Source organism: Amphiura filiformis, chromosome 5 (genome assembly GCF_039555335.1).
Source record: "Amphiura filiformis chromosome 5, Afil_fr2py, whole genome shotgun sequence".
Taxonomy (NCBI): Eukaryota; Metazoa; Echinodermata; class Ophiuroidea; order Amphilepidida; family Amphiuridae; genus Amphiura; species Amphiura filiformis.
This window is the reverse complement of record NC_092632.1, coordinates 60636364-60659818: the sequence shown is the minus strand read 5'-3', so window position 1 is coordinate 60659818 and position 23455 is coordinate 60636364. Positions and strand designations below refer to the sequence as shown.

The 23455-nt window shown below is 36.7% G+C and overlaps 1 protein-coding gene across 1 annotated transcript in view; it reads left to right on the top strand.

The window, feature by feature from the left end:
- The window catches only part of LOC140152312 (uncharacterized), a 128112-nt gene that overhangs the window by 24009 nt on the left and 80648 nt on the right, over positions 1 to 23455 (top strand). Inside the window, 13 exon segments of the mRNA XM_072174613.1 lie at positions 492 to 737; positions 1235 to 1480; positions 1904 to 2149; positions 2573 to 2818; positions 3243 to 3488; positions 3911 to 4156; positions 4579 to 4824; positions 8212 to 8457; positions 15658 to 15903; positions 16891 to 17136; positions 21026 to 21268; positions 22775 to 22927; positions 22930 to 23019. Of these exon segments, the coding sequence (XP_072030714.1) occupies positions 492 to 737; positions 1235 to 1480; positions 1904 to 2149; positions 2573 to 2818; positions 3243 to 3488; positions 3911 to 4156; positions 4579 to 4824; positions 8212 to 8457; positions 15658 to 15903; positions 16891 to 17136; positions 21026 to 21268; positions 22775 to 22927; positions 22930 to 23019 (2946 nt within the window).

Genomic DNA, 23455 nt, shown 5'->3' with positions numbered 1-23455 from the left:
GAGAGATCTTGTGATGTCATAGTTGACTATGATAAATTAAATGTAGATGAACATGTAAAATAATTTGTAATTTTCACTCGACCTGTATAATACCTTCTGAAATGACATATATTTAAGAAGTTATTTTTGTTTCTGTTTCAAGACCACACAACATTACCATATTTACAAATTGTGTCTACCTCAAAACTCTTTCAGGGGTAAATGTGTGCAACTAAATATAATCTGTTGGAAGGTTCTTTTTATGCCTTTACAATCGCGAATACGCGCGCGACGTCAAACGTGTGCATAAGACCTTGTGGAAAATAATACGCGCGCTATACGCTTAGCAGTAGGCTTTATAATTTGTAATAGATATCTGCAAAATATATGTTCAAGATTGTTAGTGACCTCGACATCCTAGCTACAGCTCTTGACTTTCCGTATAGTACCGCATTTTCCTATATAGTATTCAACATTTCAATAGCTAATCCAAGTTTTGATTGTTTCAACAGATGCGGAAGACTGTGTTATCTCCGGTATCCCTTCTCCTATATCTCAAACCACTGATTCTAATCAAGCGACAGCTGTCGTGACGTGGACGCCACCCACAGCAAGTGATAATTCTGGTGCTACGATAACACTTACATCAAATTACACTCCTCCACATCCTTTCCCTATTGGCCCCGCTACGGTGACTTATACAGGAACAGATCCTTCCAACAATGTATGTTCGGCATCGTTCACCGTAACTATAACAGGTACTTTGAGAGTCTTGTGATGTCATAGTTGACTATGATAAATTAAATGTAGATGAACATGTAAAATAATTTGTAATTTTCACTCGACCTGTATAATACCTTCTGAAATGACATATATTTAAGAAGTTATTTTTGTTTCTGTTTCAAGACCACACAACATTACCATATTTACAAATTGTGTCTACCTCAAAACTCTTTCAGGGGTAAATGTGTGCAACTAAATATAATCTGTTGGAAGGTTCTTTTTATGCCTTTACAATCGCGAATACGCGCGCGACGTCAAACGTGTGCATAAGACCTTGTGGAAAATAATACGCGCGCTATACGCTTAGCAGTAGGCTTTATAATTTGTAATAGATATCTGCAAAATATATGTTCAAGATTGTTAGTGACCTCGACATCCTAGCTACAGCTCTTGACTTTCCGTATAGTACCGCATTTTCCTATATAGTATTCAACATTTCAATAGCTAATCCAATTTTTGATTGTTTCAACAGATGCCGAAGACTGTGTTATCTCCGGTATCCCTTCTCCTATATCTCAAAACACTGATTCTAATCAAGCGACAGCTGTCGTGACGTGGACTCCCCCCACAGCAAGTGATAATTCTGGTGCTACGATAACACTTTCATCAAATTACAATCCTGGACATCCTTTCCCTATTGGCCCCGCTACGGTGACATATACAGGAACAGATCCTTCCAACAATGCATGTTCGGCATCGTTCACCGTAACTATAACAGGTACTTTGAGAGATCTTGTGATGTCATAGTTGACAAAAGTAAAAAGCTTGTCTTTCATGCAAACATTTCCAGCAGCATCATTATTTGATGCACATTTTTACGAATTGTGTCTACCTCAAAACTCGTTTAGGGGTAAATGTGTGCAACTATTATGTAATCTTTGCAAGGTTCCTTTTATGCGTTTACCATTGCATATACGCGCGCGACGTCAAACATGTGCATAGTACCTTGTGGAAAATAATACGTGCTGGACGGTTAGCATTACGCTTAATTTGTAAAAGGAAATCTGTAAAATATATTTTCAAGATTATTTTTGACCTCGACATCCTAGCTACAGCTCTTGACTTTCCGTATAGTACCGCATTTTCCTATATAGTATTCAACATTTCAATAGCTTATCCAAATTTTTGATTGTTTCAACAGATGCGGAAAACTGTGTTATCTCCGGTATCCCTTCTCCTATATCTCAAAACACTGATTCTAATCAAGCGACAGCTGTCGTGACGTGGACTCCACCCACAGCAAATGATAATTCTGGTGCTACGATAACACTTTCATCAAATTACAATCCTGGACATCCTTTCCCTATTGGCCCCGCTACGGTGACTTATACAGGAACAGATCCTTCCAATAATGCATGTTCGGCATCGTTCACCGTAACTATAACAGGTACTTTGAGAGTCTTGTGATGTCATAGTTGACAAAAGTAAAAAGCTTGTCTTTCATGCAAACATTTCAAGCAGCATCATTATTTGATACACATTTTTACGAATTGTGTCTACCTCAAAACTCTTTTAGGGGTAAATGTGTGCAACTATTATGTAATCTTTTGCAAGGTTCCTTTTATGCGTTTACCATTGCATATCGCGCGCGCGACGTCAAACATGTGCATAGTACCTTGTGGAAAATAATACGTGCTGGACGGTTAGCATTACGCTTAATTTGTAAAAGGAAATCTGTAAAATATATTTTAAAGACTATTTTTGACCTCGACATCCTAGCTACAACTCTTGACTTTCCGTATAGTACCGCATTTTCCTATATAGTATTCAACATTTCAATAGCTAATCCAATTTTTGATTGTTTCAACAGATGCCGAAGACTGTGTTATCTCCGGTATCCCTTCTCCTATATCTCAAAACACTGATTCTAATCAAGCGACAGCTGTCGTGACGTGGACTCCACCCACAGCAAGTGATAATTCTGGTGCTACGATAACACTTTCATCAAATTACAATCCTGGACATCCTTTCCCTATTGGCCCCGCTACGGTGACTTATACAGGAACAGATCCTTCCAACAATGCATGTTCGGCATCGTTCACCGTAACTATAACAGGTACTTTGAGAGATCTTGTGATGTCATAGTTGACAAAAGTAAAAAGCTTGTCTTTCATGCAAACATTTCAAGCGGCATCATTATTTGATACACATTTTTACGAATTGTGTCTACCTCAAAACTCTTTTAGGGGTAAATGTGTGCAACTATTATGTAATCTTTTGCAAGGTTCCTTTTATGCGTTTACCATTGCATATCGCGCGCGCGACGTCAAACATGTGCATAGTACCTTGTGGAAAATAATACGTGCTGGACGGTTAGCATTACGCTTAATTTGTAAAAGGAAATCTGTAAAATATATTTTCAAGATTATTTTTGACCTCGACATCCTAGCTACAGCTCGTGACTTTCCGTATAGTACCGCATTTTCCTATATAGTATTCAACATTTCACTAGCTAATCCAATTTTTGATTGTTTCAACAGATGCGGAAAACTGTGTTATCTCCGGTATCCCTTCTCCTATATCTCAAACCACTGATTCTAATCAAGCGACAGCTGTCGTGACGTGGACTCCACCCACAGCAAGTGATAATTCTGGTGCTACGATAACACTTTCATCAAATTACAATCCTGGACATCCTTTCCCTATTGGCCCCGCTACGGTGACTTATACAGGAACAGATCCTTCCAACAATGCATGTTCGGCATCGTTCACCGTAACTATAACAGGTACTTTGAGAGTCTTGTGATGTCATAGTTGACAAAAGTAAAAAGCTTGTCTTTCATGCAAACATTTCAAGCAGCATCATTATTTGATACACATTTTTACGAATTGTGTCTACCTCAAAACTCTTTTAGGGGTAAATGTGTGCAACTATTATGTAATCTTTTGCAAGGTTCCTTTTATGCGTTTACCATTGCATATACGCGCGCGACGTCAAACATGTGCATAGTACCTTGTGGAAAATAATACGTGCTGGACGGTTAGCATTACGCTTAATTTGTAAAAGGAAATCTGTAAAATATATTTTCAAGATTATTTTTGACCTCGACATCCTAGCTACAGCTCGTGACTTTCCGTATAGTACCGCATTTTCCTATATAGTATTCAACATTTCAATAGTTAATCCAATTTTTGATTGTTTCAACAGATGCGGAAAACTGTGTTATCTCCGGTATCCCTTCTCCTATATCTCAAAACACTGATTCTAATCAAGCGACAGCTGTCGTGACGTGGACTCCACCCACAGCAAGTGATAATTCTGGTACTACGATAACACTTTCATCAAATTACAATCCTGGACATCCTTTCCCTATTGGCCCCGCTACGGTGACTTATACAGGAACAGATCCTTCCAACAATGCATGTTCGGCATCGTTCACCGTAACTATAACAGGTACTTTGAGAGTCTTGTGATGTCATAGTTGACAAAAGTAAAAAGCTTGTCTTTCATGCAAACATTTCAAGCAGCATCATTATTTGATGCACATTTTTACGAATTGTGTCTACCTCAAAACTCTTTTAGGGGTAAATGTGTGCAACTATTATGTAATCTTTTGCAAGGTTCCTTTTATGCGTTTACCATTGCATATACGCGCGCGACGTCAAACGTGTGCATAGTACCTTGTGGAAAATAATACGTGCTGGACGGTTAGCATTACGCTTAATTTGTAAAAGGAAATCTGTAAAATATATTTTCAAGACTATTTTTGACCTCGACATCCTAGCTACAGCTCTTGACTTTCCGTATAGTACCGCATTTTCCTATATAGTATTCAACATTTCAATAGCTAGTCCAATTTTTGATTGTTTCAACAGATGCGGAAGACTGTGTTATCTCCGGTATCCCTTCTCCTATATCTCAAACCACTGATTCTAATCAAGCGACAGCTGTCGTGACGTGGACTCCACCCACAGCAAGTGATAATTCTGGTGCTACGATAACACTTTCATCAAATTACAATCCTGGAGATTCTTTCCCTATTGACTCCACTACGGTGACTTATACAGGAACAGATCCTTCCAACAATGCATGTTCGGCATCGTTCACCGTAACTATAACAGGTACTTTGAGATATCTTGTGATGTCATAGTTGACAAAAGTAAAAAAAACCTTCAATAATGATCTCCTGCACATGCGTACTTGCGTAATACTTGTGTGTGTATTGTATACCATGACTGCTATAACATTAGACCCAGCTTTAACCACCGTTTATCAGTGGGAGCTGGTAGCGTAATGGATAAGGCGTCCGTCTAGATATCGGAAGGTCGTGGGTTCGATTCCCATGCCGGCACATTCCCTTGCTTTTTTTCCAAGTTGGGTTGTGTGCCGGTTGGGATTTGTGTTTATTTGTTGTCATGTTTAATTGTAACACTTTGGGTTGGTTAAACTGTTCACTCTTTCTTATTAAATATATTCAGTTTCCTCTTGTAGCGAGCAATCGTTCCCCATTGTGTTTATTTGTTCTTGTGCAGGATGCGTATCCCCATTACCTACTTTACTTATAATTATACTGGGGAAACGATTAAGCATCAATAATGATCTCCTGCACATGCGTACTTGCGTAATACTTGTGTGTGTATTGTATACCATGACTGCTATAACATTAGACCCAGCTTTAACCACCGTTTATCAGTGGGAGCTGGTAGCCTAATGGATAAGGCGTCCGTCTAGATATCGGAAGGTCGTGGGTTCGATTCCCATGCCGGCACATTCCCTTGTTTTTTTTTCAAGTTGGGTTGTGTGCCGGTTGGGATTTGTGTTTATTTGTTGTCATGTTTAATTGTAACACTTTGGGTTGGTTAAACTGTTCACTCTTTCTTCTTAAAAAAAACTTGTCTTTCATCCAAACATGTCAAGCAGCCTCATTATGTGATGCACACCAAAGTAATATGATATAATTTTTAAAAGTATATCATTATTAATATTCAATCGAACACTAACATTTCCGGGCTTGGTAATATCTAACTTTGTCGTAGATTAATTATAACCCATTTTTGTGTGGATTTTGGAGAAAGAAAAAGTAAAACGTATTGTGACTTATACAGGAACAGATCCTTCCAACAATGCATGTTCGGCATCGTTCACCGTAACTATAACAGGTACTTTGAGAGATCTTGTGATGTCGTAGTTGACAAAAATAAAAACCTTGTTTTTCATCCAAACATGTCAAGCAGCTTCATTATGTGATGCACACCAAAGTAATATGATATCATAATCTTTAACAATACATCATTATTGATTTATTCAATCTAGCATTTACTTTTCCGGGGTTTGTTGAAATATTTCTTCTGTGCAATCTATTTAAGAACAATTAAAAACTTATGCCTTGATTTTTCCGTAAGAGACAATAAGACGTTCCATTTTTTTTAAAGGAAACCATAAACGGATATCTGACCTTGTTGTAGAATAATTATGACACGTTTTTGTGCGGAGTTTGAAGAAAGAAAAAGTTAATCGTATACAATACAATGAGTATGATATTTTCCCAACGCTAAAACAAGTCGAATTTCTATTTTCCTGCCTAATGTATAAAGATTCATCTGTATTATTTATTATGAACGATTGGTCGGCATGTTCTGTTTCATGTTCAATATTTTGTTGAGATCAAGATCTCTTTTATCTGTTTTTTCTCCATCTTTTGCGTTACCATTTATCTAAGGGGCTCTGTAGCTAACTAAAATATTGAAACTGACACACAAGTCATATTAATTTACATTGTTCATTTGACTATTAAATCATAGCAATACATTTCCTGAAGCACTTTAAAATCAATATTTTAACATTTTCAAACATTTATTAGTAATTTCGTTTTCATAGAATGTTAGTCTTTACTGCCAGATATGTCCACTTCAATTTTGAGCCGAACAACTGAGGTAAATCAAAGAAAATTGGAATTTACTTCCAGCGCCGATGACGCCAATGCGTGTCACCCTGTCGGCCGTGCAACGGTGCGGTCCTTTGCTGTGTATGACCGTCCTGCACGGCATGTATGCACTGTTTTAGGAACATCGCGTACGTGTTCGACTAATATTTCAATGGTATAAACAAATCGTCTTGTTTAGACGGTTTATTTTAAATCTTGGATTTTGACAAAACTACAACACCTAATATACGAGTGGATATTCATACGTAGTGGTAGATAAAATGATTAAAGAGTTTAACTTCAACTCTACACTATTTTTCGCTCACCTGGAACGTTTTCACTAGTTCGACTAGCGTCCTCAGCAGATGGTGATGCTGTGATGATATCTTGTCTACGATCGGGATAACCTTCACTGATGACGTCATATGATTGACAGAATGACGTCATAGGATGTTACGATGTAGTGCCGCCCCCCCCCCCGGGCATCAGCAGGTTCTCCCAGATAGGGTCTATTTCGAGACCTATGTCACGATTCAGTCTCGGTTATCCCGTGAAGGTTATCCCGATCGTAGAAAAGATATCATCACAGCATCACCATCTGCTGAAGACGCTAGTCGAACTAGTGAAAACATTCCAGGTGAGCGAAAAAATAGTGTAGTGTTGAAGTTAAACTCTTTAATTACAACACCTAAATTCTTGAATTTTGCACAGTATGTTAGTTTATAAGTTTAATAAAGTACATTACAATTGTGTAAAAATAGAATTTTGTAACATTGCGGGCGTCTTCCTCAGCAAATGTTACAATATGGCTTTAAAAGTTTCCTTTGTAAACTCACAGTTTAGGACAAAAATTCTACAATATTTAACTAACTTTTCAGGAAAAGATATTCGAGATTTCAAGTACCTCTAAATTTAGACCAAATTTGTAGCCTGAAAGCGGCTGTGGAACTAGAGCTACTGTGGCTCACGAGCCACGAACATTAGGCGGTGGCTTCTGATTGACCTCATCTGACCTTTCATCTCGGGTAAATTCAGGTTGACTACCCTGCTCAAGATTATTAGTGACCTCAACATTTGACCCCAATTCTGTGTACAATTTAAATACACTGTATAATAACCATGTATGTGTGCAAGTAGCCTTACTGTTGAAATCACGTTTTTGACCCCCTTATCACCTCTTTGTTACCCCTGACCCCACGTGTTTGACGTGACATGTATAATCATGGTCAGTGATTAACGTCACGTTAGTCACGGCTGTGTAAAGAACTTGTACGATATAGGACAGAGCCGTTAAGAACGCGGTAAAAAGAATGCACAGCACTTGAAGGCGGCTGTGCAACTATATTAAACTAGAGCTACTTTAGCTCACAAGCCACGAACATCAGGCGGTGGCTTCTGATTGACACCTCATTTGACCTTTAATCTCGGGTTAATTCAGGTTGACTACCCTGCTCGAGATTATTAGTGACCTCGACATCCTAGCTACAGCTCTTGACTTTCTGTATAGTACCGCATTTTCCTATAGTATGACACCTTCTCTGACGCACATTTCAATAGTTTATCCAAATTTTGATTGTTTCAACAGATGTGGAAGACTGTGTTATCTCCGGTATCCCTTCTCCTATATCTCAAAACACTGATTCTAATCAAGCGACAGCTGTCGTGACGTGGACTCCACCGACAGGAAGTGATAATTCTGGTGCTACGATAACACTTTCATCAAATTACAATCCTGGAGATTCTTTCCCTATTGGCTCCACTACGGTGACTTATACAGGAACAGATTCTAACAACAATCCATGTTCGGCATCGTTCACCGTAACTATAACAGGTACTTTGAGAGATCTTGTGATGTCATAGTTGACAAAAGTAAAAAAACTTGTTTTTCATCCAAACATGTCAAGCAGCCTCATTATGTGATGCATATCAAAGTAATATGATATAATTAATTCAACAATACATCATTATTGGTTTATTTAATCGAACATTTAGGTTTCCGGGGTTTGTTTAAATATTTTTTCTGTGTAATCTATTTAAGAAAAATTAAAAACTTATGCCTTGATTAATCGTAAGAGACAATAAGACATTCCATTCTTATAAAGGAAACCATAAACGGATATCTGACCTTGTCGTAGAGTAATTATAACCCATGTACGTGCGGAGTTTGAAGAAAGAAAATATAAAAAGTATGCAATACAATGAGTATGATATTTTCCCAAAACTAAAACAAGTCGAATTTCTATTTTCTTGCCTAATGTATAAAGTTTCATCTGTATCATCTATTATGAAAGATTGGTCGGCATGTTCTGTTTCATGTTCAATATTTTGTTGATATCGGGATCCCTGTATCTGTTTTTTTTTCTCCGTCTTTGACGTTAGCATTAATCTAAGGGGCTCTGTAGCTAACTAAAATATTGAAACTGACACACAAGTCATATTGATTACATTGTTCATTTGACTATTGAATCATATCAATACATTTCCTGAAGCACTTAAATCCATATTTTAACATTTCCATAAAAATAGATTACTGTCTGTTCAATTAGCTTAGATTCTTGTATTTTTAAGATATTTGAAAAAGTAAAAAAATTTGGTCAAAGTCATCAAAGAAAAGTGTTAGCACAGCCTTAGACCTAATGTGATTTTAACTTTTCAAATTCCAAAGTTCAATTTAAAACCCCATTTCTTTTCAATTTTGCCTCATCTTAGGCAGTTATTTGGGTCCACCAAAAGGGTTCGCGACCTTTTCACAAATCGAGTGGGACGGTCCATTCTCAACTTTAAGGGCATAGACCGTATCCAATCTAGCAAAACAATCTGTCCACCAATCTGTCCTGCAATGCCGTTCCGGTTATTGGATAGGATCTAAATAGGTGATGATGGTTCACCGATTTTTGTTGCATGAAATTATATGCGCGATTACGTTTTATGTGTAACATTATGCATATATGCTGGGCATTATTTTTTTCCTAAACAATGACATTAAAATTATGGATTTCGTTCTTATTTCAACTGGTTTACAATGTTAACTGAGTCTTGTTTAACATGTTTTTACACAACTCAATAACAAGTTGAAAATAAATGTGTAGTTAAATATAATAGGCCTAGGCCTACACCTTCACAGACCCATTCACAAAAATAAATAAATAAATAAATAAATAAATAAATAAATAAATAAATAAATAAATAAATAAATAAATAAATACGCAAGGAATGTACTTATATAAGCTGGGCCTATTCTGGAAAACCTTAGTTCATAGCATCTTCACAGTTTTATAATAACGTAATGTTTCAACAGTGTGGTTTCAACACAAATTAGGCCTACTGGCAAATGGCTGGACAATACTTCCTGATGCGGATGATCGAATAAATATTATCTCAGCACATCTAATTATTATTACATTCGTTCCTATTGCACTAAATGGAATGATTCAAAACAGTTTATGGTACCCGATGTTCTACAGCTTTTTATGAAAATATCGCTGGAAAAGACCAAAATTGAAAAGAAATGGGGTTTCAAATTGAATTTTGGAATTTGAAAAGTATAAATCACGTTGGGTCTAAAGCTGTGCTAACACATTTCTTTGATGACTTTGACCACAATGTTTTATTTTATCAAATAGCTTAAAAATACAAGAATCTAAGCTAATTGAACAGACAGCAGTATATATTTCTTGTCCATAAAATGTTAGCTCGTACTGCCAGATATGTCCCATTTTAATTTTGAGTTGAACAACTGATGTAAAGCAAAGAATATTGGAATTTTCTACCAGCGCCGATGACACCAATGCGTGTCACTCTGTCGGTCGTGCTACGGTAAGGTGCTTTAATGTTGTGACCGTCCCGAACGCCATGTACGCACTGTTTTATAAACATCGCGTACGTGTTCGACTAATACTTCAATGGTATAAACAAATCGTCTTGTTTAGACGGTTTATATTAAATCTTGGATTTTGACAAAACTACAACACCTAAAGTTTTGAATTTTGCAGAGTATGTTAGTTAACTAAAGTATATTACAATATTGTGTAACAATAGAATTTTGAAACATTTATTTATTTATTATTTCTTTAACCAGGGTAGCCCCTTCAGTAACTGGTACTGATCTCCAAGGGGGCCCTGAGTGACAATTTACAGCACACAAAATAATGATAGAAGTTGATAACAATTAAAAGCAATGCATGCGAGCAAAAGTTATATAAATACAGTATTTACATTGTACATCAGGTCAAGTAATAATTACATTATACAGTAATAGAATAAAATTGTACAAGTTTTACAATCAAATAGGGAGTAAAAGACAAAAAAATATATATAATTTGTGGAATTCGATAAATCAAATAATTAAGTCTAATCACAATTTTGAAATACAGTTTTTAAAAGTATGAATGGTCATAGAAGTGCCCACGGATGTCTTGAGGGAGTCTATTCCAAGCATGACATGATCTGTAGTGAAAAGTTCTCTTACCAGGATTTATGTTCCATTTTGGAATGACAAGAGAATTGAAAGTTTGGCTTCTAGTACCATGAGTATGAAGAGATTGCATATAAGAAAATTGAGAAAATAAATATGATGGTGCATTTATGGGTAAGACACTTGAACACAATAATCAAAAGTTGTTTCTCCCATCTTATATGAAGTTTATCCCAGTTAAGAGAATCCATCATGTCTTTAATAGGTGTTCTTATATCCGCTGATAAAAGAATACGAGCATTTTACAGGGATGCAAATTGTGCGGGAGCGGGGAGCACCGCTCCTAGGAAATGAGAGTCATAATTGAGGAAATAATGCCATGGGAAGAAAAAAGAAAGAGAGGAAAAAGGAGAGAGAGAGAAGAAAAGAAAAGAAAGAAGAGGGAAAAGAGGAATGAACATGAAGAAGAGTGAGGTACAATGTACAAGATCAGAGGGCTGTGAGGAAGTGAAGCTACTGAATGGAAGAGAGAATATCTTTAAAGACACTGGTTGTGCAAAATTGGGAGGAATTCACACTATTGTTCCAAGAAATAAGAGCAAAAAAGAGGAAGGTGTTGGTGTTAGAATATGGAAATGGGATAATATGAGGAAATTTACAATTCATCACCATAGGAGGTATTCAATGTAATTTAACAGGAAAAAAAGAAGTTTGATGAAGACAGGTGGAAACAGGGCTCGTATTTAGAGAGGCCGCAATCATACCTGAGGATATTTATAGAGAGGCAGCAATGATGATTTTATGGGAACAAAAGTCATGAAGGAATTCAGTGTATCAATACTAATGCCACTGAGAAGAGGACAAACTGGAAAATATTGAGGAAATTTAAAAAGAAGAACCATAAAACAAGTACATGCTCCTCTGACAAAAAAATGAAAGAGGGATGGGAGTTAAGGAAAATAAAAGGGGAAAGGAGCCTCTGTCCGACCAAAATTGACCCAAAACTAGTGTAAAATACAACATTTTTGCGCGCTTCAAGCGCACATTGTCGTCGTAAAGCCTTTTTTTGTAGCTCGAAGACCTAACATACAGTCACTCTAAAAAATACACGCTATGTTAACATTCTCATCTTTTGAAGTACAGAATAAAGCTATTTTATGCATGGTATGATTGAGGAAATCTTGAGCCTAAAAACTTTGCTCCTGAGGAAGAAATCACAATTTGCACCCCTGACGAGCAAGTCTATTATGATGCACTTGAAGTGAAGTTGAAAGAGAGGTTATGCCATTTGTCCAAACAGGACTACAATAGTCAAAGTGTGGCATGACAAGGGCATTGGCAAGCATTTTAAGGATATCATTTGGGAGATAATATTTGAGTCTACGAATAATGCCAATACGTTTTGAGATATTAGAAGAGAGATGGTTTACATGTTCATGCCAAGATAATAATTGATCAAATACAACACCAAGATACTTAAATTTATCAACTCTTTCAATATTATTACCATTGTATGAAACATCAATGTCATCAAATGTATTCAGCATATAACTAGTACCAAAAATCATGAGTTTTGTTTTCTTGATATTCAAGGTGAGATTATTTTCATTCAACCAAGAGGCAACATTTGACAAATTTTCATTTCTGCTTGAAGAATTGCTGCATCATTAGAACTACAAATAAGAGTTGTGTCATCTGCATACATTATAGTTTTACAGTTTACAGAGTTTGGAAGTGAATTTACAAAAATGATAAATAATAAAGGCCCCAAGATTGTACCTTGCGGAATACCAATATTCACATCTTTAAAGTCAGACATAATAGACGAAATGTTAATAGCTAGAGACCTATTACTGAGATAAGATATAAACCACTTTAGACATGAGCCAGATATACCACATTGCTTTAATTTGTTAATTAAAAGACTATGGTTGATGGTATCAAAAGCCTTCTTGAGATCCAGGAAAATTGCAACCGTTAATTTTCTATCATTCATGTTTTTAAGAATGTAGTCACAGGTATCAAGAAGGGTTGTAGTGGTTGAGTGGTTACTCCTAAAACCAGATTGAGATGGGTGAAGAATACCTTGTTTAGATAAATAAGAATACAATTGGTCATGGACAGCACGTTCCAGAATCTTAGAAATTATACATAATACAGAGATAGGTCTATAGTTACTTACATCTGATTTGTCACCATCTTTATAAATAGGTGTGACTTTTGCAAGTTTCAATCAGAAGGAAATATAGAAGTGTACAATGAAAGATTACATATATAGGCAAGAGAGTCACAAATAATTGGTGCAGAAAGTTTCAAGAGTTTCACATTGAAATTATCAAGACCAGAGGACTTCTTATTTGAAAAATTACAAATTTCGTCAAATACAAAAGAAGGAGTAATAAAACCAAAATTAAAATTACCAGATACATCATCATCATTACATTCATCATTAGTAACATTTTTACATGAATCATCATGATCATCACTATTATTTACATTGTCAAATTTTTGAGCCAGAGTAATTCCAATTGATGTAAAGAATGAGTTGAATTCATTAGCAATATCTTTATTACATGTTGTAAACCCATCATCTGTTTGAATAGATCTGACATTTGCATTATTTCTTGGAATTAGTTTCTTTATTGTTTTCAATAATTTAGTATTATTATTTACATTTTCTTCAATGGCATCAGTACAATATTTTTTTAAGTATCTATTTAAGACTTAGCCATCTTCCTCAGGGCGTCCTCCTCAGCAAAATGTTACAATATGGCTTTAACAAATTCCTTTAAGGAAGACTTTGTAAAAATACGTTAATGTAAATGACTTTCCCATACAGATACAACATAAAATTCAATTAATGTCATTAAACAGATATGTAAAGCTGCTTACTCTGATTCATAGTTTAGGACAAAGTTTCTACAATATTTGACTAACTTTTCAGGAAAAGATATCCGAGATTTCAAGTACTTCTAAATTTAGACCACATTTGTAGCATGAAAGCGGCTGTGCAACTAGAGCTACTGTGGCTCACGAGCCACGAACATCAGGCGGTGGCTTCTGATTGACCTCATTTAACCTTTGATCTCGGGTAAATTCAGGTTGACTACCCTGCTCAAGATTATTAGTGACCTCAACATCTGACCCCAATTCTGTGTACAATTTAAATACACTGTGTAATAACCATGTATGTGTTCAAGTAGCGATACTGTTGAAATCACGTTTTTGACCCCATATCACCACTTTGTGACCCCTGACCCCACGTGTTCCATGTGACATGTATAATCATGGACAGTGATTAACGTCACGGCTGTGACGTTAGTCACGGCTGTGTAAAGAACCTGTACGATATAGGACAGAGCCATTACGAATGCGGTAAAAAGAATGCACAGCGCTTGAAGGCGGCTGTGCAACTAGAGCTACTTTGGCGCACGAGCCACGGACATCAGGCGTTGGCCTCTGATTGACCTCATTTAACCTTTCATCTCGGGTTAAAGCCATATTATAACATTTTGAAACAAAATAGATTAGCATTTCTTTGCCATAAAATGTTAGCTTTTACTGTCAGATATATCCCTTTTATTTTTGAGCCGAACAACTACGGCAAAGCAAAGAAAATTGGAATTTACTACCAGCGCACATGTCGCCAATACGTACAACTCCTTCGGTCATGTTATAGTACGACCTTTTGTTGTGTATATCACCGTCCCGCACGCCGTGTACGTGTTGTGTGTTATGAACATCGTGTATGCGTTCGACTAATAATTCCATCGTAATAATAAAGCACCGAATCCGACGTTTTATTCAAAATCTCGGATTTTGACAAAACTACAGCAGGAAAGAAAAAAAGCAAGGTACACCAACTTGATGTGGGGACAAGTAAAATGCAGACTAGACAGTATGCAGGGGGACAAAAACAGCAAACATAGGCAGAAGAAGTAGGCAAAGTTCGATAGCCAAAAATTACCAGTTCCAAGGCCCACAGAAGTAAGTGCTGAACCTGCAAAAACAACAAGGATCAATGGTAATACAAAACTGCACTAGAACAAGTGATGAAAATCACTGTGCATATAAACAGACACGCTAAACCAAACATCCAGAGTAGGCACAAAACAGGCAAAGTTCGATGGCCAAAAATGGCCAATTCCAGAGCCCACAAAAGTGTCAGGAAAACAGTACACTGGAAGTGATGAAAATCACTGTGTACATAGCAGTCAAACACTAAACAGACAAAAAACAACCGACGTTTCGAGCAGATAAACTGCTCTTCTTCAGGGACAGACAACAAAATATAAAGCAAACAACAAGAACTACATGCTGTAGTTTAAAAACAAATTCAAAACAAAAACTACAGCACCTAGAGTCTTGATTTTTGCAGGCTATATTGGTTTAATAAAGTACAATTTAATCGTGTAAAAAATGAATTAAAAAAATTCAGTGAGGGCGTCCTCCTCAGCAAATGTTATAATATGGCTTTAATTCAGGTTGACTACCCTGCTCGAGATTGTTAGTGACCTCGACATCCTAGCTACAGCTCTTGACTTTCCGTATAGTACCGCATTTTCCTATATAGTATTCAACATGTCAATAGCTAATAAGTTTTAATTGTTTCAACAGATGCGGAAAACTGTGTTATCTCCGGTATCCCTTCTCCTATATCTCAAACCACTGATTCTAATCAAGCGACAGCTGTCGTGACGTGGACTCCACCCACAGCAAATGATAATTCTGGTGCTACGATAACACTTACATCAAATTACAATCCTGGACATCCTTTCCCTATTGGCTCCACTACGGTTACTTATACAGGAACAGATCCTTCCAACAATGCATGTTCAGCATCGTTCACCGTAACTATAACAGGTACTTTGAGAGATCTTGTAATGTCATAGTTGACAAAAGTAAAAAACTTGTTTTTCATCCAAACATGTCAAGCAGCATCATTATTTAATGCACACCAAAGTTATATGACATACGTTTTAACAGTACATCATTATTAATTTATTCAATCGATAATTTATGTTTTCGGGGTTTGTTGAAAATATTTCTTCTGTGCAATCTATTAAGAAAAATACAAACTTATGCCTTGATTGTTCGTAAGAGACAATAAGACATTCCATTCTTATAAAGGGAACCATAAACGGATATTTAAACGGATATTTAACCGTATATATTGTCGTAGAATAATTATGACACATTTACGTGCGGAAAAAAACCACAATATAATGAGTATGATATTTTCCCAACACCAAAACAAGTCTGATAGCCATTTTCTTGCTTAATGTATAAAGTTTTCATCTGTATCATCTATTAGGCCAAAGAAAAAAATTAAATCAAGATGGACATGTACCTGTATCATACCTTCTATATATGACATGTTTTTAAGATTTTTTTCTGTGTTTCAATATTTACAAATTGTGTCTACCTCAAAACTCTTTTAGGGGTAAAGGTGTGCAACTGCAACTATTATGTAATCTTTTGCAAGGTTCCTTTTTAATATGCTTTTACCATTGCGTATACGCGCACGACGTCAAACGTGTGCATAGTACCTTGTGAAAAATAATCAGCTGGTCGGTTATCATTACGCTTAATTTGTACAAGGAAATCGGGGAAAAGAATGCACAGTTAGAGCTAATACTATGGCTCATGCGCCACGAACATCAGGCGGTGGCTTCTGATTGACACCTCATTTGACCTTTGATCTCGGGTTAATTCAGGTTGACTACCCTGTTCAAGATTATTAGTGACCTCGACATCCTAGCTACAGCTCTTGACTTTCCGTATAGTACCGCATTTTCCTATATAGTATTCAACATGTCAATAGCTAATAAGTTTTAATTGTTTCAACAGATGTGGAAGACTGTGTTATCTCCGGTATCCCTTCTCCTATATCTCAAACCACTGATTCTAATCAAGCGACAGCTGTCGTGACGTGGACTCCACCCACAGCAAGTGATAATTCTGGTGCTACTATAACACTTACATCAAATTACAATCCTGGAGATTCTTTCCCTATTGACTCCACTACGGTGACTTATACAGGAACAGATCCTTCCAACAATGCATGTTCGGCATCGTTCACCGTAACTATAACAGGTACTTTGAGATAGCTTGTGATGTCATAGTTGACAAAAGTAAAAAACTTGTCTTTCATCCAAACATGTCAAGCAGCCTCATTATGTGATGCACACCAAAGTAATATGATATAATTTTTAAAAGTATATCATTATTAATATTCAATCGAACATTAACATTTCCGGGCTTGTTAATATCTAACTTTGTCGTAGATTAATTATAACCCATTTTTGTGTGGATTTTGGAGAAAGAAAAAGTAAAACGTATTGTGACTCAAACAGGAACAGATCCTTCCAACAATGCATGTTCGGCATCGTTCACCGTAACTATAACAGGTACTTTGAGCCCGGGGGAGCCACTGGTCATTGACAAGGGGGTATCATGCGTGGCCAAAAAATCACGTAAAAAGCGTCTTTTTTCACGATCAGGCAATGTACGTACGTATCGCGAATAGGGTGTCAAAAGCATGGAAATTAGAGAAAAAGGGTATCTTTTTCACAACAGATTTACGTATTTAGGATCCGTCCAGACTCCAGTCCTTCATAAGTTTCATGTCCTTCATGTTTATCCCTAGACTTGACTGTGTAGTTCTCTGTTTAGTCTCTTCTTTAAGTCCATAAAGATTGCCGACTTCGCCCAGCTGGCCCTGTTAATATTTTTCCATTAACCCATTCAATGCTACACAACCCTACAACATTCAATGGTGATGTACACATGCAGTACATGTACAATGTACATTGTACATGCACAGCACATGTATACTCTGATTTTAAGAGTTTCAATTCTCCTTTATAAAGTCCAACGTTTCTCATTTCATTTTAAAATATTTTTACTATAACTTGAATTTTCTATCTTGTATTATGGATAAAAATAAAGATTTTCAAGCTAATTTTCATGTTGTATACAATTATTTAACCACAAATATCTACGGTAGAGGATTGATTGATTTGACCTGTGACCTATTATCCACAAAATAAATAAATAAAAACATGCATGTTATTATCGTCAAAAGCATCATATTTTTGTCAGAATTTTGTCACAATAAGTGATCTTGATTTTATTTAAAAAACAAATTTTAAACTTTTGAATAAATTGTGAAAACATCAAATGAATATTAAATAAAAGGTAAGATGGATATGGTGCAGAATTAAAATACGTTTTTGGATTGGTATCAAATTCTGCAGTCATACACGAATCCTGCAAGTCTTGGCTGAACTAATTGAGCACCATGCATCTCAGTCGCTATTTACCGACTTATTTTCATCCTAATACTTTATTCAACTTATGAAATAATACCACTATTATTCATCCGATTCCTTCCAAAAGTAGGCCTTAATTGTTGTCATTTTAAGCTTTTAAAATAAATTATTAATATTATGCACTTTTTATCTTTTCGCAATAAGGCCTCATAAAAAAAAATCTGACCACTATTTTATGATTTTTGTCTCACTTTGAAACATGATTTGTAGGTCTATAATAATATTTGGAGATTGGAGAATAAATTGTTAGAGTTAGAGTTTTGTAAATTTTCTTTTCATTTAATTCCCTCTTAGGCTCTCTGATACTATAAATCAGCTTAAAATAATGTAACGTTTATTTTGTAATTTTAAAATAGCTCATATTCTGTCCTGGTAGCAGAGCCATTCTGAGTTACTATTAAAGAAATCAATGAAAATGGAGCTTCAAGTAGTAGGCATATTAGCTCCTAGGCCTATTACTTGCTTAGGGTGTCGAAAATATATGTTTTACTTGCTAAGGGGTAAAAAACGCCAATACTTGTTTAGGGTAGGATATTACACTTGTTATACTTATTTAGGGGTGTATTTTCAGTCGTTACACATACTTGTTTAGGGTGCTTTTTGAAACTCCATGGCCACGCATGATACCCCCTTGTCAATGACCAGTGGCCCCCCGGGACTTTGAGAGATCTTGTGATGTTGACAAAAGAACAAAAATTTCAACCATATCAAGCAGCCTCATTTAGATATGTTGGCAGTCGGTTGAGTATGGCATAGATATGTAACAACAACAGCTCGGGTGTCCACACGTACAGCAGTTTCTTCCATGATGTGTCAACTTGCGTGGCGGAGTCCCGCTTGAGCCACTGTCCCTGGCTCTTGTTCCTTGACTCCATTCCATCCTACTTGCTTTGCCTTCTTTCGGAAACAGTCCATGTACTGAGCTTGAGTGCTTCCATCTATAGAGTGTTTGTTAGAGTGTTAGGCCTATATATTAATCGTGCGTACATTACGTTATTTAGTTGATTATTGAACCATATCAATGGAAAAATTTCCTTTGTACAAAACATGGTAAATGTAAATGACTTTCCCATGGAGATTGAAGATTAAACACAAAATTGAATGTGTGTCTTTAAAAAGAAAACTACAGGTGATCCATCTGCTTCAGATTTCAACAATGTTTACCTAAATTTTCCAAAATCAGAGATTTCATGTACTTTTAAATTTTGACCTTAAAGGAGTATTTCGTGATCCTAGCATCCTCTTTTTATGACATTTTTCAGTACATATCCACGAAAAAAGCCTATTCCCAAAATTTCAGTTGATTCCGATTCTGCGTTCGCGAGTTATGTATGATAATGTGTATTACACTGCTCCATAGACAATGCGTTGTAATTTCGTTCTGGTGCACCAGAACGAAATTCAAATTTCACCATATCTTTGCTAAATGAATTAATCTGCAAGAAATATTTTGTACATAAACATTATGTAGCCATAGGTTTCCAGTGATATAAAAATCTCAACTTTTTTTGAGAAAAGTGGGAGGATGAGGCTGTGGATCACGAAATGCCCCTTTAAAACCCTGGAGCCGCGTTCCTCACTGAGAATTGCCCATTAAGATCTATTTTATTTTACTATAGCACACAGTGCTCATTCTTCCAACAACAAAACATGGGGTAAAATTTAATTTAGATAAATCTGTTAAGTAATTCACTCGACCTGTGTTATACCTTCTATATCGTCACCCTACTACGCTAATTGCCTAAGTCATTTTTGGCAATTTTGAGAACAAAGTACAACGTAATCACTCTAATTATTTAGGATTATTCCTTGAATCACTTGTTCTTGTGCAAAGATTGGTGAATAAGTATGTTTAAATGCATGCTTGAACCATATTTTGTACTTTGTTCTCAAAATTTCAAAAATGACTTAAACAATTAGCGTTGTAGGCTGACGATATATCAGAAGTTAAGTTTCTTTGTTCAAATACTACACAGCATTTCCGTATAATTTACTCATTGTGACTATTTCAAAACTCTTGGGATAAATGTGTGCAGCTTTGTTCAAGATTATTAGTGGCCTTGGCATCATTGCTACAGCTTTTGACTTTCCGCATCCTACCGCATTACCACATTTTCCTATAGAGTATGATACCTCAACAGCTTTAAGCTGAATTTATACTCGATCGCTTTTGCAGAAAAACGATTTTCACGCATGCTCAATGTTTACTTACATTTCCAGAGCGTCAAGCCGATCAATCGATTCAAATCGCGGAGGCAAAAACGACGTCGCTTTTGCAAGTTGAAGAAATCTCAACTTCCCTGCGATATCGCTTGACACGTGAATGCGTCAACCAATCATAAACAACCATCTGAATCTATTATTTTGCTAATTAATTTACCTCTCTCGAAGTTAATTTTTGGTGATGAATTAATTCAAAGCAATAATTATTGACAGCAACTGATGTTTTAAAAATGTTTTTTGTGGCATTTAGAATATTTTAATTGTCGTCTGCAATCGCTATCGCCGTGATAAGTATAAATGCAAAAGCGACGGGCGATGCATCGCACAATTCGGCGATTGCAAATTGCTTTTTCAAAAGCGATTAGTCGCATCGCTCGGCGATCGAGTATAAATTCAGCTTTACACTCACGTTTTTATTGTTTCGACAGATGCGGAATATCCTGTTATCTCCAATATCCCTTTTAATATATTTCAAAACTCTGACGCTAATCTAGCGACTGCTGTCGTGACATGGATACTGCCCACAGCAACTGACAATTCTGGTGACGTTACGCTTACATCAAGTCACGAACCTGGATATCCTTTCCCTATTGGCGTCACCACAGTGTCGTATACGGCTACAGATCCTTCCAATAAGCAGACTATTGCATCGTTCAAAGTGACCGTGAGAGGTACTTACAATTTAAGATGTAGTTATATTTACTGTGTTAGAGTAGCTACAACCCGTTTCAAGCAACCTCAAAATCAAGTTGCTATACTCGGCCCTATACGTGTTAGATATGGTAAAAACAAGTAAGGAACAAACCAAAAGATCGATGACGTCCTATAAACGAAACTAGTCTCGTTTAGGGAAGAGAAGATAAAAAACTCGATTACGTTTGTACAAAAACATCGGTCTGAAGAATGTGTCATTATTATTATTATATGTTAAACGAAACCAGTTACGTTTATAGGACGTCATCGATCTTTTGGTTTGTTCCCTAATGCTACAATATTGCTTTGATTATTAATTAGCCCTAACATCCCTCAATCGTATAAAACCGTACAACCTAGCTTAAGCGCATCTCTTCAGCGGCCGGGGCGGGCAATACATATAGGGCAACTCTGACAAGACTGCGTTAGGATTCATCAGGCCCGTATATGTGACCGTACAGCACGAATGAGCCGTAAATGTCCTCAATTGTATTCTGAGTTACAGTGTAAAATGGGCATGAAGGTCATATTCATAGGTACCTCAATTGGGTGCTACGTGTACCTCATTTAATGAGATACACGTAGCACCAAATTGAAATCCCTATGAATATGACCTTCATGCCCATTTTACACTGTAACTCAGAATACAATTGAGGACATTTACGGCTCATTCGTGCTGTACGGTCACATATGGTCAAAAAGTGACCACTATAAAGTTGCACACCATGTAAAGGTACACACCATGAAATGTGTGTAGAAGATTTTTGGGCTATTTGTGTACCGATTTATATACGATGATCCCAGCGGTATGTGCATGCATACATGGAGAGGCGACATGTGGCCCCGGCATGTGGCTCGTTGGTCGTGACCCATACCATAAATTGACAATCAGATATCCCGCCCTTGCTCACAGCGCCTCTCGGTCCCCATCAACACTTTTTTTCCCATTGCCGCACCAACGACGCATGTACACATGTGCACACAAACACCTGTCTCATTAGCACGCTCACTAATCAAAACCGCCCTGAACCCTACAAAACCCGTTTAAGCGGAGTGGCTCCCCTTTAGCATGTTTAGCGGGCGAGATCAGACAACCCATAGGCCCTGGCGCATAGGGCACCTCCGACACCACTAAATGGCGTTAGAAATGTTTATTTTACTGAATATCAAACATGTGGCAAGTTCAAGAGCAGTTGTTTGTACGGCTGCCTAAATCTGTTGGGATTTTATGAAAATGAAGTGTAAGTCTTTGCATGTTTTACAAAGGTAGTGCCACATCTGCTGCATTTCTTCATCACAATAAACACAAGGCATTTTGTGACACGTGATTGAGCGAAATCCATGAGATTATGGTGGAGTTCCTGTTTTGGTTTAATTTGGAACGTTCTTATTTTCACATAAAGAAGTTTGCAACCAGTAATAAAATAGGCCTAATACTTATTGTTTTTAAAACAAGAACTAATTGTCCTTTATTGTTTCGACAGATGCCGAAAACTGTGTCATCTCAAATATCCCTACTGATATATCTCGAAACACTGACGCTAATCAAGCAACAGCTGTCGTGACGTGGACTCCACCCACAGCAAGTGATAATTCTGGTGCTACGATAACACTTACATCAAATTACAATCCTGGACATCCTTTCCTATTGGCTCCACTACGGTGACTTATACAGGAACAGATCCTTCCAACAACGTGTGTTTGGCCTGGTTTACCGTAACTGTAACAGGTATTTTGTGATGTCATAGTTGACAAAAGGATTGAAGACTTGCTTTTAACCAAACACGGCTAACAGTCTCTAGACTACTCTAGGGCGATTGTGTTTTGTTTGTTTGTTTGTTTTTGTTTTGTTTTTTATTGTTTTCCCCCATAAATACTCAAGAGAGAGCTCCAACCATTGCCTTTTGACCTTTTCTATACTCAAAGAACTAGCTATTAAAGAGTGCACTCGGTCGTTTCAAGTTATGAGTCTCAGGATTGGTTTTGGTTTTGTTCCCGTGGTTTCATATGATCGTACCTAACCTCTTGACTGACGTTATTACCAATTGATACCTTTTTTCAGTTTGTTACATAATCGTGTGACCGCAGATGTATTTAAATTTCGTAGTCCAGTATTCACGAGCAGAGAAACTCAACAAGTCCATCTACATTTGAAAGCGTGGTTT